Source organism: Podarcis cretensis (assembly GCF_951804945.1).
Source record: "Podarcis cretensis genome assembly, chromosome: 2".
Taxonomy (NCBI): Eukaryota; Metazoa; Chordata; class Lepidosauria; order Squamata; family Lacertidae; genus Podarcis; species Podarcis cretensis.
In genome coordinates this window covers 115,943,205-115,959,518 of record NC_137171.1, presented here as the reverse complement: position 1 = coordinate 115,959,518, position 16,314 = coordinate 115,943,205, and the positions used below count along the sequence as shown (strand labels likewise).

The 16,314-nt window shown below is 47.0% G+C and overlaps 1 protein-coding gene across 3 annotated transcripts in view; it reads right to left on the bottom strand.

Moving 5' to 3' along the window:
- Nucleotides 1-1,090: 1,090 nt before the first annotated feature.
- Nucleotides 1,091-16,314, bottom strand: part of PBX2 (PBX homeobox 2) — a 41,506-nt gene continuing 26,282 nt past the window's right edge. For 2 of the 3 annotated variants that reach the window (XM_079963743.1, XM_079963744.1), the window contains exons 5-9: nt 12,375-12,510; nt 11,969-12,113; nt 11,447-11,535; nt 10,636-10,722; nt 1,091-7,899 (exon numbers count right to left, since the gene is read on the bottom strand). In XM_079963743.1, coding sequence (XP_079819869.1) covers nt 7,807-7,899; nt 10,636-10,722; nt 11,447-11,535; nt 11,969-12,113; nt 12,375-12,510 — 550 coding nt within the window. In that variant the 3' untranslated portion in view covers nt 1,091-7,806. The remainder of the gene's footprint in view (nt 7,900-10,635; nt 10,723-11,446; nt 11,536-11,968; nt 12,114-12,374; nt 12,511-16,314) is intronic. The other variant, XM_079963745.1, reaches the window with a different exon arrangement.

Here is a 16,314-nt window from a genome sequence, read left to right as displayed (position 1 = left end):
CTAAGTGAATTCTAAGTCTCTTGCACCAGCTTCTGGTTGGTAGATCTTGGGCTTTTTTAATTATTATTGAATTTATATACTGCCCTATACCCAGAGGTTTCTTCTGCTTAGAAACAACCACCCAGATGAGATCCAACAAAGTGGAACTCTTCCCCCCCTTGCTTTTAATAGGGGAAGACACAAAACTATTCCCAATTTGAATGCACCAGAAATGGGATACTGCTAAACTTATTTTCAATCCCTAGCAATGGAATTTGTCTTCCCACCCCACCCCCCATCCACTGCTACTGCATTGAGTTGTTAAAAAAAATTCAAGCCATTGTCACGCAAGCACTCTTTCCTGTTTGGTTACATCCCAGATCCCATCAGCTTCTGAAAAGTTTGCCCTGGCTTATGTTAAGAACATAGCATCTGTGCTGCATCATGCCAAAGGCCCATGAGGTCCAGCTATGGAATTCACGCTCAATGAAGGTAGAACAGCCACTGATAAGACTGATCAGTCACAAATGTGTCTAAATCCTTTCAAAGCCACCCAAATTAGTGACTTTTGAGCGTGAATTCCATAGTTTTAACTATGCGCAGTGTGAAGAAGCACTTTGTCTGCCCTGAATCTTCCAACGTTCAGCTTTGTTGGGTGTCCCATCTGGAGATCTAGCGTCATAAGACAAAAACTTGATCCTCTTTCTCTCCACAACATGCAGATTTATGCCCCTCTTATCCGGTCTCCTTATTTGCTCGGTTTGGGGAAATCCTTTTGGAAGGCTTCTCAAATCTGCTTGGATTTCCATCCTGAATAACCGGGTCTTGTCTGCAGTGATGGCAACCATGCCCTATAGAACACAGTCATCTAGCCCAGCCGCCTGCAATGTAGGCTTCTGTTCGCTCCTAACTCCAGATCATCCATGAACATGTTAAATAGCAACAGCCCCGTCCTTTGTGTGGGATGGGGGACACCTCCAGTTTATATTGCATTTACTCTTTAGTTCCTATTTGTTAGCTGAAGATCTAGAGTGCACACTCTTTCTGTAGTATGCCTGCTAACTCAGAACTCTTTAAGTTCTCTAAAGTAGAAATAATGGGAAAGCACCAGTGGAAAAAAATATATTTTATTGTTTAGGCAAAACTGTACAAGAGAGTGATGGGGGGAACCTCCAGAGTATATTTCCCCCCCACAGCTGAAATCCATCCTTCCTCTGAAGCCTCCAAAGGCCCTCTGTATTTGTAGATCCCTTTGCTTAGGCTTCCGTCCGCAAGGAAGTAACAGACTCCACCTCAGGGAAGCCAACTTTGGGGGTGGGGATGGGACCTCTGTGACTTTCGACAGTAAAAATCCAACAGATGCTTTCTTTCTGCATCACTGTCATTACTACACTGGGGAAAAGGCAGTCACACCACCCAAATTAAACAATTGCATCCATGCCAAAAGGGCAGGGAGCCAGTTTTGGTGTAATGTTACTAAGACGGCTACTTTGCCCAGAAAAGAGCCCATTTTGATCTTTGGGTAGTTAAAAATGCAGGTGAGTGGGACATTCAGTGTTATAACACACTCTGTGATGCTTAGGAATAAAAGGGACACCATAGCCCACTCCGGGAGAGGAGTGTTCAAAAAGCATAAAGAAAAATAGGGGGAAATGGAACCACCATTTTACCACATTATCTATCCTTTTATGCATGTTAAGACATGAGAAATCTTGAACATGCACCTTGAAAGATCCTGTGTGTATATTCTTGCCCAGACATCTTAATTAACTCTCCATTTAACATCACCGCCACCAAGGTAGCCAAAGGTTAGTCTTCTGCACATACTTGGGAGCATAACCTATTAAACTCGGCAAGACTTGCTCCCAAGTAAACATTTAATGGGCATGCTTTAGTTCTGTCAGGGCGCAGTTTGGGGTTTGCAACAGAATCCTCAGAAACATTACCCAATGACAATTCCCAGAATGCTTTGGGGGAGGGAGCCATGACACTTCTGTTGGTAAAGCCTGGCTTCAGATTTGCAGTGGCAATTCCCTGAGACTTAGGGGATCATCGCAACGACAAATCTCAATCATGGCTGTAGCAAAGGAAGGATCCCCCACCCCAGCCAAATGAACTGAAATTTGGGGTTCATTCTTCCAGCGTGGCTGGAAAATCTATGGTCCTTTCAAACTCCCGTCAGTCATGATGAGGGTCACAGCCTAACATCACACGGGCCAATGGATCTCTATCATTGTCCTAGTGACTCCTCACTCCCCTTCTGCTGTTCTTTCTCTGTTAACATGCCTCTGTGCGCCTCTTAAATGCTTTTGTTCTCCCCCTCCAGCTCACCTATGCTTCCATGTGGGTCATGGGTTTTCCCCTTGGCTTACAAAAGGGCTTTTTATTTCTGTAGTGGGACAGAGCTGGGAGCAGATTAGATCCTGCCATTTCGTAGCCTCCAGCAAGAGAAACGCAAACAGCAAAAGCTTCCCGTTTGCTCCTGCGGCTGGGCATGTTGGGTGCGCACATGCACTGTATTCCAGTGTAGGGTGAAGAAAGCGCAGAGGCGCATAAACCACTCCACAAACAGCACTGGTCACCTTTTTAAGAGTCTCACAAGGGGTGGAAATTGCCACAATGGTGGTTTCCATTACAGGTACATCATGTTGGAACCTCCTGAAATATTAAGGCTGCCCCAAAAGAGTCTCAAAACCTGCGTCTTAAATGGTGTATAAACTGGGCAGGGCTGACAACCAGCTAGTCAGGTGAGCAGTATTATTTGGTGCAGTGGTTCCCAAATTTCTGCACCAGTTTGTTAGATGTTAAGGTGCGCACTGGGGGGAAAACCAAAAAATTAAAAATGGGGAAAAGCCACCGCCCCCCCAATCATTGGTACCAAAAGACAACCACCAGAAATGTGAATCTGGCTCATTCATTCTATCATTCTCATAAGTGTGCCATTCAGGGCCTTTGCTAAAAAAATAGAGGTGCCAGTACTCAAATGAAATGCTGAGGGTGCCAGCACAAAATGGTTGCCATGGGCATCCAAAAATAAATGAATGACATGGCTCTGTACTGGTGAGCTCTGTCACACACAAAAAGCACTGCTTCTAGCTAATCTGGACGGGTCGGCAGGAGAACCAGGTTCTGGAAATCTTCCATTGCCATCTTGTTTTGTATAACTACACCAGAAGGCTGCATATTGGAATGGAGGAATGTCGTGTGAATCCTTCCCCAGTCACACAGACCGTTTTCCCAGTCACATACTAAACCACCCCCTCACCCCACTTGCCTCACCTGGTAAAATATAGAAGTTACAAAACATACAATCACACAGAAATAATTAAGCCAACCCCCACTATTACTGTTAAAAAGAAAGAAAATACTGTGAAAGGAAAAAAACTACACATCTAGTTTGGCCTTAAGGCTGTAACTTATGTTGTCAATTCAAGTAGATCCAATTGGAATTTGTGTGCGGGAACTGTTTCAACATGGGTGTCCTAACCTCATTTATCTTTCCTCGTGTTGGCAGACAACCAGCCATTGTTTTAGGATTACCACTTAAAAGAGAAAATCAAAACCATAAGGAATAAGCTGCAGGGCCTGGTTTTGTTTTGTTTTGTAAGAAACAGAACAGGTACATCAGTCGGAAATTGGCCAAGTGGCAATCCTAACCCCTCGGCCTAAGAAACAAAATGGCTGCCGTCAGCCACCAAGGACCAGAACAGAGATTAAATGTTGTGCTAGGCAAATTGCTCCAAACAACTTTGTAAGCAGCTTCATGTGGCAAGCTGTGTGAAGTGGTTTCTCATATGGTTCAAAGCTATTCCAACCCGCTTCACAGTGGACATTGGCATGGTGAAAAAAAAAAACCCAAATAAGAGCTGTTCACAAAAATGTATTGGCACGTAAGCGCTTCTGCCACAAGACATTTTGAGCTTTCCCCCACACACTGCAAACTGGTCTGAATGGTGCAAAGTGTGGTTTGGTCTCTATGTGGGCTTATACAGATACCCAGCAAACAGATGTGTGTGTTTTGGGGGGTGAACCAGACTTTCCTCCCCACTCATTTCCTCCTCCTTTTACCCAAATGAATCCCAGGGCAAAAATTGTCTCCAATTTTATAGAAGAAAAATGATGATAATAAAAGCAAAGGCAATCTAGAGCAAGAAAACAAAACAAACCCAAAACAGAGTAAGTCAAAACGGCCAGTCAGGGTGATGAACCCCAATACCCTCAGTCAAAGGGAACGGGGCAGGGAGGTTTTTTGGGGGGTGTCTCACAGCACTGTTCTCCCCCCAAAAAAACCCCCACAGGGCACACAGAGGTAGCAGGTTCAAAAGGTCTCTGTCCCAAGACTCTATTGGTTTCTTGCGCCATGAGGTAATAAAGCTATTGGACTGACTAGCATGGAGCCCTCCCTGCAAGCAAGGGGGAGAGCAACTCGAAAAGTCTTATGTGGGTTTCCGTTGCTCCTAATGGGTCTCTCGTGCCATCAGGATTTGCGCCTGTCGCACCCAATGTCCACCCGTGGGTCTGAATCCCTTCGGCTTTGGCAACTTCCACAAGCAGGCCTTTCCTCCGTCCTTTGGACCATTCCTTCGTCATCTTTTGCAATCCGATTGCCGTTATCCACATTCCGTCTTTTGAGTCTTATTTTGGTATCTTCTCATGTCCAAATCCTCTTTTCTGATCCAAGTACACATTCCTCTTGTGAACAGGTGCCGCTGAATGTGTGTTTTCTTCTCTCCCCCCCCCCAATCTATTGGATCTTTTCTACTTTATAATCCTTTCCCATTAACTCTTCTAATTTCCCTCTTTCCAGTCTGCAATCTCCTCGTTAGTTCCCAACTCTTTCAAGTTTCAATATTCCTGCCCTTCAGATTTGTCTTCCTTAGTTCATATTCTCTCATCACGAGATTTTAGCTTATCTCCCTACCATTTCTGCTTTCCCATTGTTTCATTCCCACCTCTCACTACTTTTGATATCGCTCTCTCCTATTTCGTATTTCTCACCCACTATTTGCTCTTGTGCACTTGGATCCATTCTGTGTGGTTTTTACTAGATTTAGTTTACTAGATTTTCCTTTTCTCCCTCCTCAGCTTCTGCCTCTCATTCAGGCCATTCGCTTCCCAAACAAAACTATTTACACACTCATACCATTTCTTTCCATCACAGTGGGGGAAACGCCTTACTCAATTCTGGTTAAAACGGTCCTTTGAAATATAAACTATACTAGCTTCCCAAGCATCGCTAGTGACCCCTTTGGGCTGGAATTCATAGGAGCAAAGGGAGGGAAGGAAATCAATGAAGATGGGATACTGGAGTAATGCTTTTGGTTTGTTCAAATCCTCCATATTTGCATTGGGCTAAAGGAAAAATGGGAGCATCAACTCAAGTGAGCTTTTCTGCACAAATCAGGATTCTGGAGCAGGCGGTGGTTGCACAACAAATGACATTTCCTATTTTGTTCCCAAACCTCCCCTAGTATCTGTCCCTTCCTTTGAAAGACTATTGCGCTGCCAGAGCATTTAACCAGAATACGCTGTCCCTGGCAAAATGCAATTTCCCTGGCTGGTACTGTAGCACTTTCCTTGTTTTCCTACCTTCAGTTTCTCCATCCCTTGCAGATCTGCCACAGAGACTCTACCCAGTTGCAGAGGATTCTGGGAGTGTTCCTGGGGCATCTGATCAATCCACACTCAATCAAGCCATCACCAGATGTGAATTGAGAGAATATACCTTCAACCAAGCCTGCTGTCACCCCCCCAACACTCTTTTGACTGGTGGTGATGGTGGGCAGATACCCTTTCAAGGACACCCATCCATCAGGACCCACTTTCAGACCACAGGGGCTTCAAACCCCATTTTAAACCATACATTACATTAAGTCCCATCAATTAACCTGGTGGATTTTTAAAAAAACAAAAACTGCAAGCAGGACTCTTGCCAATAAAAAAGCCCCCTGAAGCAATTTCAGTAATGGCAGCTTTCCTTCCAAGGCAAGCAGACATTTTTGGGTGTGGAGGGGGATTTTTGGGAACTGCTCCACATGTCTGTTTTTAAAAGTGAAGAAATGAAATGGTGCATTTAACATAATTTATAGTTTGTCTCAGATACACAGCATATCTATTTAATGGGAAGGGATACTGCTATGCCCAACCTGTATCTCCACCATTCTGTAAACTCCCTTGAAAAAATATATTTAAAGGTCATTTTCTCCATTTTGAACGAGATTAGGGCCTGCACAAATATCACACAAAGAGGACTGTGACATTCAGAAACCGATCTGATTGTGCTTGGGTCAGACCAGGCAGAAAAGCCCTAAGATGGTGATGGGTGGAGAAAGGGAAAAGAACTTAACAGGGTGGAAATATCAAGAATATAAGAAACAGCAGAGGAAAAAAACTCAAGAGAGAAACTGTACACACAATAAGAAATGGTTACAATGGGAAAAACTGAAAGAGAGAGAGAAGAGGCCAAAAAAACCCAAACCAGCTCAGAAAGCAAGAGATTTGACAGAAAGAAAAGCAGACCCCCATCACCCATAATGCAGCTACAGTATACAGCATGTGTAATGTGGGGTGTGCTGGGCTCTCTTAGCCCTTTGGCTTCCCCCACAACTTCTAGTCCTGCCTAGGAGATAGGAAGTTTGTGCTTATTACTACTTCCCCTCCCCTATTACCTTGAACCACCATTTTGGAAAGCCAGCCCCCACTGTCTTTCTGATAAAAGGTACCATGGTATGTTCTGTCTCTTTAGCGGGGAACCTTTGGCTCTCCAGATGTTGATAAACGACATCTCCCATCAACCCAAGCCAGCATGGCCAACAGCTGAAGCCCAACAACCGTTGGAAGGCCAAAGGTTCCTCACTTCTGGCCTAATGGAAGGGCCCCTCACAACTTCTCTTCAGGGCTTTCTGAGTCAGATGGTAGCCATCTTAGATCTTCATACCCACGGAACCTATTCACTGAGAGGCATAACGGTTTCTCCAGCCTAGGTGAGGGTTTCGCCATGGCTCCACACAATCTTGCAGCGAGGCCCTTGTATCGCCTTACATGTTCGTTTTCTGCCAAAATATTTCATAAGGATGTTGGTGTCTCTGGTCAGCACCAGCAAAGGAGATGCCCAGCTTGAGTCCAGCCAGGATCCATGCCTGATTTCTCTTCTCTCTTTCTCTCTTTTATATATACATGCCATGTTCAAATCTCGACAGGAAGACGCCACAGTTTGCTATCTTGGAATCATCCCATCATGGAGAGATGCCAACTTAAGCTCTCTTCAGCCAACGTCTCTGCTCACCCTACTACCATTGGTTCTGCCATCTTGAATCGCAATCCCACGATAAGCAGTTTAGATGCCATCTCGACGCCCCTCGGGCAGGTGTGCTTATCTACAAGGCCGAGCCAGCAGATTATGATATCGCATTGCAGGTACATTAGCTCATCTGCCTAGCCCCTCCAAGCAGACGGACCGCTTGAGATAGCCCCTCCCACCCGCTCCCCACCCCGCCTCCCACCGTCTTGGGTCCCCTTCACCGCTTCTAGAGTTGCGTCTTGCTTATTAAGAGGTGCTGTTCAGGATCATGGAAGGATCTTGGATCACAACGGGTGCCATCTTGAATTCATCGTCCCCATGGAGTGTTGCCACCTTGAGTGCCAAGAGATGCTGTACTTGCTTCCCTCCCCTGCCCCGGCACTGCGGGTGGTGCAGTGATCTCCTGCCAGGTGGGAGAAAAGACGAGTTCTTTCCCTGCCCAGCCTAGTTCAGCACTAGGGTTAATTCCCTCCCCTTCACTGGAGCCAGGAAGAAAACGACAGAGGAGGGAGCGCAGCCCAGCAGGATCAGTTGGAGGTGTCAGAGTGGACACTACCAGGACCTTCTGTTGGGGAGGTCACAGAGGATGGGGTGGCTGCTTCCTGCCAGCCACCATTGGCCTGGTGAAAAAAAGGAGAGAAACAGTTGTTACCCCCCCCAAAAAAAAGTAGAGGCACGTTAATTTGCAGTTTCTTGCAAAGTTCCAACCTGCTAAACCTCTTTTCCTTTCCGTGGGAGTTCTCCTAGCTCCGCTTTCCCAGAGACCGGGCGGAGTGTTTGTTCCCTTGGCACCATTATAGACCATTAGGTGTCAGCAACTTGCCCAACTCTTCTCTGAATCCCTAATTTTGCTATCAAAAACAGTTCTACGGAAGAAAGAGTTCAGGGGTGGGTGGGTGGGTGGGTGGGTGGGGGTGTATGTATGTGTGTTGACCCCCTTTATTTTATTGGATCTAATGAGCAGTCCGTGCAAACAGCAGATCACGTGATAAAAGCTTCTCCTGGACCTTTAACTACTTTGGACTCAGATGAATCATTTTACTAAGCTTCACCAAGTAAGAAAGAAAACCTCGTATTTCTTTCTTTCCATTGAGGAACGTGCGCATACCAGAATGTAAAACTGGGCACATAATGCAGCTCCACAATCATCTTGGGCTTGTCCCTTTAAACAGGCTCCTAGGTCGCACGACTCTACAGTGGTACCTCGGGTTACATACGCTTCAGGTTACAGACTCCGCTAATCCAGAAATAGTACCTCAGGTTAAGAACTTTGCTTCAGGATGAGAACAGAAATCATGCTCTGGCAGCGCATCAACAGCAGCAGCAGCAGCAGCAGGAGGAGGCCCCGTTAGCTAAAATGGTGCTTCAGGTTAAGAACAGACCTCTGGAATGAATTAAGTATTTAACCCGAGGTACCACTGTACTTAGGAAACATGCTGGAATGCTTGCTGAAATCTCAGAAGCCACTCTGGTGTTTGAAGTCATTGAATGGGGCAGGGCTCCCACTACCTCACCTCCCCCATCGCTAGCAAGGCCAGAATAAAATATTTGAGTGAATTGATATTTAGCCTTTCCTGACATAGAACTGTAATTATGTTTAGCACCGAGCATGTGTACAGCTGTGGTTCGAGTCTAGGCTGTCCCCAAAGATAGTGGTTTTCTTTAGTTTTACTAGCAGGAATGCAGTTTATTGATGTGGGAGCATTCAGATATGCAACCGCCACAAGCTGCTGTTATACATTTCACCACACTGTGCACAATCCTCTACCCTCACTTGGGTTCTTGTGAGGTCCAGGAGAGCCTGGAGAAGAGGAGGTTAAGGGGTGATATGATAGCCATGTTCAAATATATAAAAGGATGTCACATAGAGGAGGGAGAAAGGTTGTTTTCTGCTGCTCCAGAGAAGCGGACACGGAGCAATGGTTCCAAACTACAAGAAAGAAGATTCCACCTAAACATTAGGAAGAACTTCCTGACAGTAAGAGCTGTTCGAGAGTGGAATTTGCTGCCAAGGAGTGTGGTGGAGTCTCCTTCTTTGGAGGTCTTTAAGCAGAGGCTTGACAACCATATGTCAGGAGTGCTCTGATGGTGTTTCCTGCTTGGCAGGGGGTTGGACTCGATGGCCCTTGTGGTCTCTTCCAACTCTATGATTCTATGATTCTAGGAATAATATCTTCAGTCCCTGAATCTCCTCAAACCAAATCTTCTTCACACGCAAGGCATAATTAAATGTCAGCCTGGAAGCTGTGGCAATGGCCATCAAGCTCAGATCGTTTTAAAAGGGGATTAGAGGGAGGATTTGCGAGGTGGAATCCAATTGGTGTCCTTGCAGCAAGGGGGACGGCTTTTGCATACGGAAATCGGAGGGAGGGAATTTTTGCAGATATCCCCCTGCAGCCCCAAAGAATTGGGAAGCCTTCCAGAATAGATGGAAGGGCTGAACAAGGAACTGGCAAAATCGCCTTCGCCTCCTCTTCTCTTAGCAGATTCCTCCCCATCAAAAACACACCTCTGTGAGTGCTGGGATACCAAATGGAGTCCACCCATAAGAGAATGGCAAGAAACCACAACTGGTTAAATGAAATCTCCACATTCAGAAGCAGTGTATCACCGAACAACCTTTGCCAGGCTATTGCATTCCTGCTCTGCTAGTGGCTTAACCACTGTGGAAAACGGGAGTTGGACTACGGTCTATATATTTCAAGCACCTATGATACCACTTAAAACAGTCACGGCTTTATTGAACAGTATTAATTGTTTTGATGACTCTGTCACTGCAGTTTGCTTTATTTATATGCTATTGTGTTGGTTATTATAATGATTGCAATGTTTGGTTTTTTTCAGTGCTATTGTGATTACTGTGAGCCGCTTTTGAGCTCAGCGCTTGTTGTTGGAAAAGCAGAATGCAAATATTAAACCAAATCAAAATTAATGCCTTTCTGTCAAAATAATTTTGGGAACTGTAGTTTCTTAATGGTGCTGAGGGGCCAGGAGACTGCAATTCCAGCTCACAAAGCTTCAATTTCTCTGTGAAGTGGGACTGATTGCTTGACCGCTCTGGGAATTATAGCTCAGTGAGAAGGAATAGGGGTCTCCTTACAACTCTTAAACACCATTAACAAACTACTGTTCCCAGAACTCTTTCAGGAAAACCACGAGTGCCTAAAGTAGCATCACAGTGCTTGAAATGTTTGGTGCAGATGAGGCCTAGGTGGACCTTTGTCCTAATCTAGCAGGACTCTTGTATAGTGTAAGCCCTGACATGAAAGCAGCACAAAGCAATACCTTCCAGACAGAACAAAGTTACCTCTTCAGTGAGAACCAGGTGGGTCAAGTCTCCCGACGCACAAACTCACCCTCATTTCTCGTGGACTGTACATCTGGGTGGCAGCCATGCTGTCCCCGTAGCCCCCTGGCCCCATCGAGTGACGCATCGATTCCACCTAGTAGTTGAGGGAAGACACATAAAAAGGGCAGAATGACAGCAGGGATGGGGAGAATAAGACAGGAGCAGCAGTTATGTTGGGCTGAAAACTTCTCATGAAGACTTGAGTGGGTGTTAAGAAGGATCGAGCCATGTGGAGTTTACTCAAAACTGTCAACTGATTTAAGGCACTGTTTTGCTATGTAGCGTATATTTTCCACTTTACGTCAATCTTTCCTCCCTCTTTTTTTCTACAGGGGACAGGGAAAGTTTGTTAAAATTGCCAATTTCCTCTAATTTTCTTCTCTTTTCATTTTTACAGAAAAATAAGACTTCTGCTAGTATTTTGGAAAGTGTTGCGGTTTTTGGGGTTGCAAACCTGGAAGTAACCCGTTCCTGTACTTCCGGGTTTCGGCGGTCTGCAACCCCCAAAAATGCAAACTGAAGCGCCTGTAACCCAAGTTATGACTGTACTGGACCGAGGCCATTTAGGGCTTTAAAGGTCAGCACCAACACTTTGAATTGTGCTCGGAACCGTGCTGGGAGCCAATGTAGGTATTTCAAGACCGGTGTTATGTGGTCTTGGCGGCCGCTCCCAGTCACCAGTCTAGCTGCCCCATTCTGGAGTAATTGTAGTTTCCGGTCACCTCCAAAGGCAGCCCCACATAGAGCGCATTGCCGCAGTCCACGTGGGAGATAACTAGAGCATGCCCTGAGCCGTCCCAGGAGGGAAAGGAACTGACCTGTGATGTGGGATACGAGTCTCCATTCAGACCCTGAAGGCCCATGAACATATCCCCAGAGCTGGAGAGGTTGAAGGAGCCGCCGGAGCCTGCCAGAAAACAGAGGAAGGGGCGGGAGCAAAAGACAGCAACAGGGTGACTGGGGGTGGAACGCACGGTTGCTTCGAGCAAAGAAAAAGGTGAACACCACTGCAAAAGGCAACTAGCTGAAGAAGCAAGCCGAGACGACCTGCCTGCGGGAGGAAGCCTTGGCTACTCCAAGGCCGACGGGCGGGACGCAAACACCGGTGTGTCGGGGAGCGGGGTGTGAGGGGGCACCTCGCCGCTCTGCGCCCAGGAGGGGGCGCGCACACTGACCATGGAGGTGTGGGGCAGGGGGCGCTGGTGTTGGAGGGATCTCCTTCGGGAACTCCAGCGCATGTTGGAGGGGAGGGTTCCACGTTTCTCCAACCCCAGCGAGGAGGACTCCCGCACCAACATGGGGTGTGGCGGAGCTTTCTTTTCGGGGGGGAGGGGAGTTACCCGCGGAGGAGGGGGTGTTGGGGGAGTCGCCCCCACTCTGTGCGGCGCTGACAGCCGTTTTCACGGCGTAAATATTGGCTTCCTCTTGGAACTTGCCGATGTTCTTCTTATAGCGGATGCGCTTGTTCCCGAACCAGTTTGAGACCTGGAAGGAGGGAGGGAGGGGGGAAGTCGGGGGGGGGAGGAAAGGTCAAACATGAAGGGACGGGAAGTGGGGAGGGAATGAGGGGGGGAAAAGAGGGGTGGGGAGGGAAGGGGAGGGAAGGGGATTATGTATTGACAGGTCAGCCAAACAATGAGCTTTTCCTCCCCATCCCAGCCAACCCTGTCCCATACTCAGGGGCCTCTCTAGCACAGCCTGGGGCCTGACCCCCACACCTCACCCCCCCAACACACACCCTGGTACCTGTGAGACTGTGATTCCACACTTCTTGGCAAGCTCCTCTTTGGCCTCTTCGCTGGGGTAAGGGTTGCTCAGGTGAGAGTAGAAATACTCATTGAGCACCTCCGTAGCCTGCTTGCTGAAATTGCGCCGCTTCCGCCTGCGAGCGAAAAAAAAGGATGCGCAGGGTTGGCAGAGGCAGCAATTTGGGAAGAGGAAAAGGAAGGCAGTCGGGGTAAGCAGTGGGGTGGGTGTGCAGCATGTGGAATCCAGAATTATTGTTGCTATTTATGAAATTTGCATTTCGCCCTATACCCGCGGGTATCGGGGTGGTGGAACCGAGCTACAGTGGTAACTCGGGTTAAGTACTTAATTCGTTTCAGAGGTCCATTCTTAACCTGAATCTGTTTTTAACCTGAAGCACCACTTTAGCTAATGGTGCCTCCTGCTGCCGCCGCACCGCCAAAGCACGATTTCTGTTCTCATCCTGAAGCAAAGTTCTTAACCCGAGGTGCTATTTCTGGGTTAGCAGTCTGTAACCTGAAGCGTATGTAACCCGAGGTACCACTGTATTCTTATTTATTAAATTTGTACCCCACCCTTCCTTCAAAAGGAGCTCAGGATGCCAAGTGATCAAAACAATTTCGGGCCCCACATTTCTCTCCACAGTGTAGGACTCGAACCAATGGCTTCAAGTTACAAGAGAGGAGATTGCAACTAAACATCTGGAAAAGCTTTCTGACAGTAAGAGCTGTTCAGCAGTGGACTCCCACAAGAGGTGGTGAACTCTTCTTTCTCGGAGGTTTTTAAGCAGACGTTGGATGGCCATCTGTCCTCGATGCTTTAGCTGAGATTCCTGCAGTGCAGGGGGTTGGACTAGATGACCCTCAGGGTCCCTTCCAACTTTACAATTCAATGATTCTAAAAGGCTTGTAGGAAGAGGAAGGTCTTTGGCAGGCGCCACAATAGCAACAGAGACCATGTCTGCCTGACATTTGATGGGAGGGAATTCTACCGGCCAGGTGTCACCAACTTGAAGGCCTATACAGTGGTGCCCCACAAGACGAACACCTCGCAAGACGGAAAACCCGCTAGACGAAAGGGTTTTCCGTTTTGGAGGCGCTTCGCAAAACGAATTTCCCTATGGGCTTGCTTCGCAAGACGAAAATGTCTTGCGAGTTCCTGCGGGGTTTTTTCCCTCCCCCCCCCTTTTCTAAGCCGCTAAGCCGCTTATCAGCTGATCCGATAAGCCGCTAAAAGCGCTAATCCGCTAAGCCGTCAATGGGCTTGCTTCGCAAGACGAAAAAACCGCTAGACGAAGAGACTCGCGGAACAGATTAATTTTGTCTTGCGAGGCACCACTGTATTGTGCAGTAGACTCCAGAAAAAGTGGCATCTGCAATAGGCCCTCAAAAAGTTAAAAAGACGTGAGGAGAATTAGAGGCTGGGCTATATGCTCTGATAAAGTGTGTGGCACAGCCCTTCTAGGCTTGACAAATTGCATGATTTGAACATCCCTTTGTGTGTTTTGTTTATTGCCTGCTTGTGTGGGAGACTAACATGCAAAAGTCAATGCATGTCAGGGCAGAGGCTTGGCCAGATACCAGGCCTGATACAAGCATACAGAGGTTTTGCAGAAGTGCTGAAACAGTCCACTGTGCACCCTTGGTGCGCCATTCAGCTTCTTCTGAATCAAAGATTTATATTTTATGTTGTTTTAAGAAGACAGGAATCTAGCCCTTATGGCTATAGCATCTTTCCTAAAAGTATGTTAGCAATGCCTGTTGAAACCCCGGGGGGGGAAACAGAGAACCACTGAGGTTGCCAGAGACTGGGGAACAGGTCTTCAGTGTTGTCCCTAGATAGTTGCCTCTCTCCCAGCAAATGCAGAATTATGCCGAGAAAAGGTAAAGATTTAAACACCAACATTTACTCAATTTGCATAATTAATACAGGTGGAGGAATTAAACTATAACCGATGCAAAATTTTAATTAATGAAGAGTGGACAGGTGCCCTAGAACTCATTCCCCTAACATGCTAGATTTCCACAGCTGGACTACTGCAATGCACTCTACGTGGGGCTACCTTTGAAGGTGACCCGGAAACTGCAATTAATCCAGAATGCGGCAGCTAGACTGGTGACTGGGAGCGGCCGCCGGGACCAAATAACACCGGTCCTGAGAGATCTGCATTGGCTCCCAGTACATTTCCGAGCATAATTCAAAGTGTAGGTGCTGACCTTTAAAGCCCTAAACGGCCTCGGTCCTGTATACCTGAAGGAGCGTCTCCACCCCCAATATTCAGCCCATACACTGAGATCCAGTGCCAAGGGCCTTCTCGCGGTTCCCTCATTGCGAGAAGCCAAGTTACAGGGAACCAGGCAGAGGGCCTTCTCGGTAGTGGCGCCCGCCCTGTGGAACGCCCTCCCTTCAGATGTGAAGGAAATAAGCAGCTATCTTCTCTTTAAAAAAGACATCTGAAGGCAGCCCTGTTTAGGGAAGTTTTTAATATTTAATGCTGTATTGTTTTTAACACTCGATTGGGAGTCGCCCCGAGTGGCTGGGAAAACTCAGCCAGATGGGCAGGGTATAAATATATTATTATTATTATTATTATTATTATTATTATTATTATTATTATATGCGGAAGAAGCACTGAAATACTTTGCCCGGGGTCATGCTATGGAAAGAGCAGGGGAGTCCTGCTTTGGAAAGAACATTCAAGGTGAGGCAGCTGAAGGGTGGAACGGGCCGTGAAGCCCCACTTCTGAAATTATCTCCCCAGCGAGGTTTGACTAGAAGCAGGGGTAGTCAACCTGGTCCCTACCGCCCACTAGTGGGCGTTTCAGGATTCCAGGTGGGCGGAAAGGGGTTCTACGCCACATGTTACTGAAGCATTGGTGGGCGGTAAGGAAATTTTACCATCAAGAAAAAAATGAATTAGTGGGCGGTAAGTATAAAAGGTTGACTACCCCATGCTTTTTGATGGCTTTTCTGTACAAAGTGAAATCCTCTCTAAGAATATAAGAACATAAAGGAAAGCCCTGCTGGGTCTTGCCTAGTGTCTAGGGGAAGCCTGGGCTGAGTGCTGCAGAGCTCTTCCCACCTGCGATTCCCGGCATCAGCTATTCAGAGGCATATGCTACCTCTGACAATATTATTGATTTCCCCCCGATGAAAAATTCAACATGGTGGAATGTTTTATCCTGCTGTTTTTCACCCTTCTCGTGTATCAAATCGTTCACGTAGTGTCTATTTATTTATTTATTTATTTATTTATATATTTTTTAAACTATACCCACAACCAAACACCACAAACTGCTCTGGAAATACTTATTGAAAGGCAGCGTGCAACTTAAAAATTTAACAAAATCAAGTTTCAACAGTTCTGCTCGCCACGGCAAGCCTTCCTCCCAACTCTGAAGCTGCGGAGGGAGTGGAAATTTTGTGCTAACCCCTGCCCCTCTCTCCGGTTCCAAGGAAGGACGAGGACTGGGTTGGCAACTGTACGGCCACAAGGGTCAAGCCAGCAGACCTTGATCTCTCTTCCTACTCCTAAGTGTTGCTAACCAGCATGGCCTGAATCCCTTCCTGGTCTTTTTCACAGGGCAGAGAAGCAAAAGGAGCTCTGAACCCCTTAAATAGGCAGCAGCTGCAGCTGGCATTCTTCCTGCCTCTCTTAAACGAGAGATGTTAGGTGCTGGCGGGATGCAACAACCCACAAGCAGCAGTGGCTTGTGCCCATTTGGAGTGGTAGGGGAGAAGGCAAGGAGACCAACTCTAGGGGGCACCAGAGTCAACTTATTCGAGTTTTGTCTCTGTCCTTCCTGCCAAGTCCGAAAAGAAGCAACGCCATAAGAAGGGCAGGCAGTGTTAGAAACTCAGTTATATAAATGTAAAGGACCCCTGACTGTTAGGTCCAGTCGCAGACGACTCTGGGGTTGTGGAACTCATCTCACTTTAC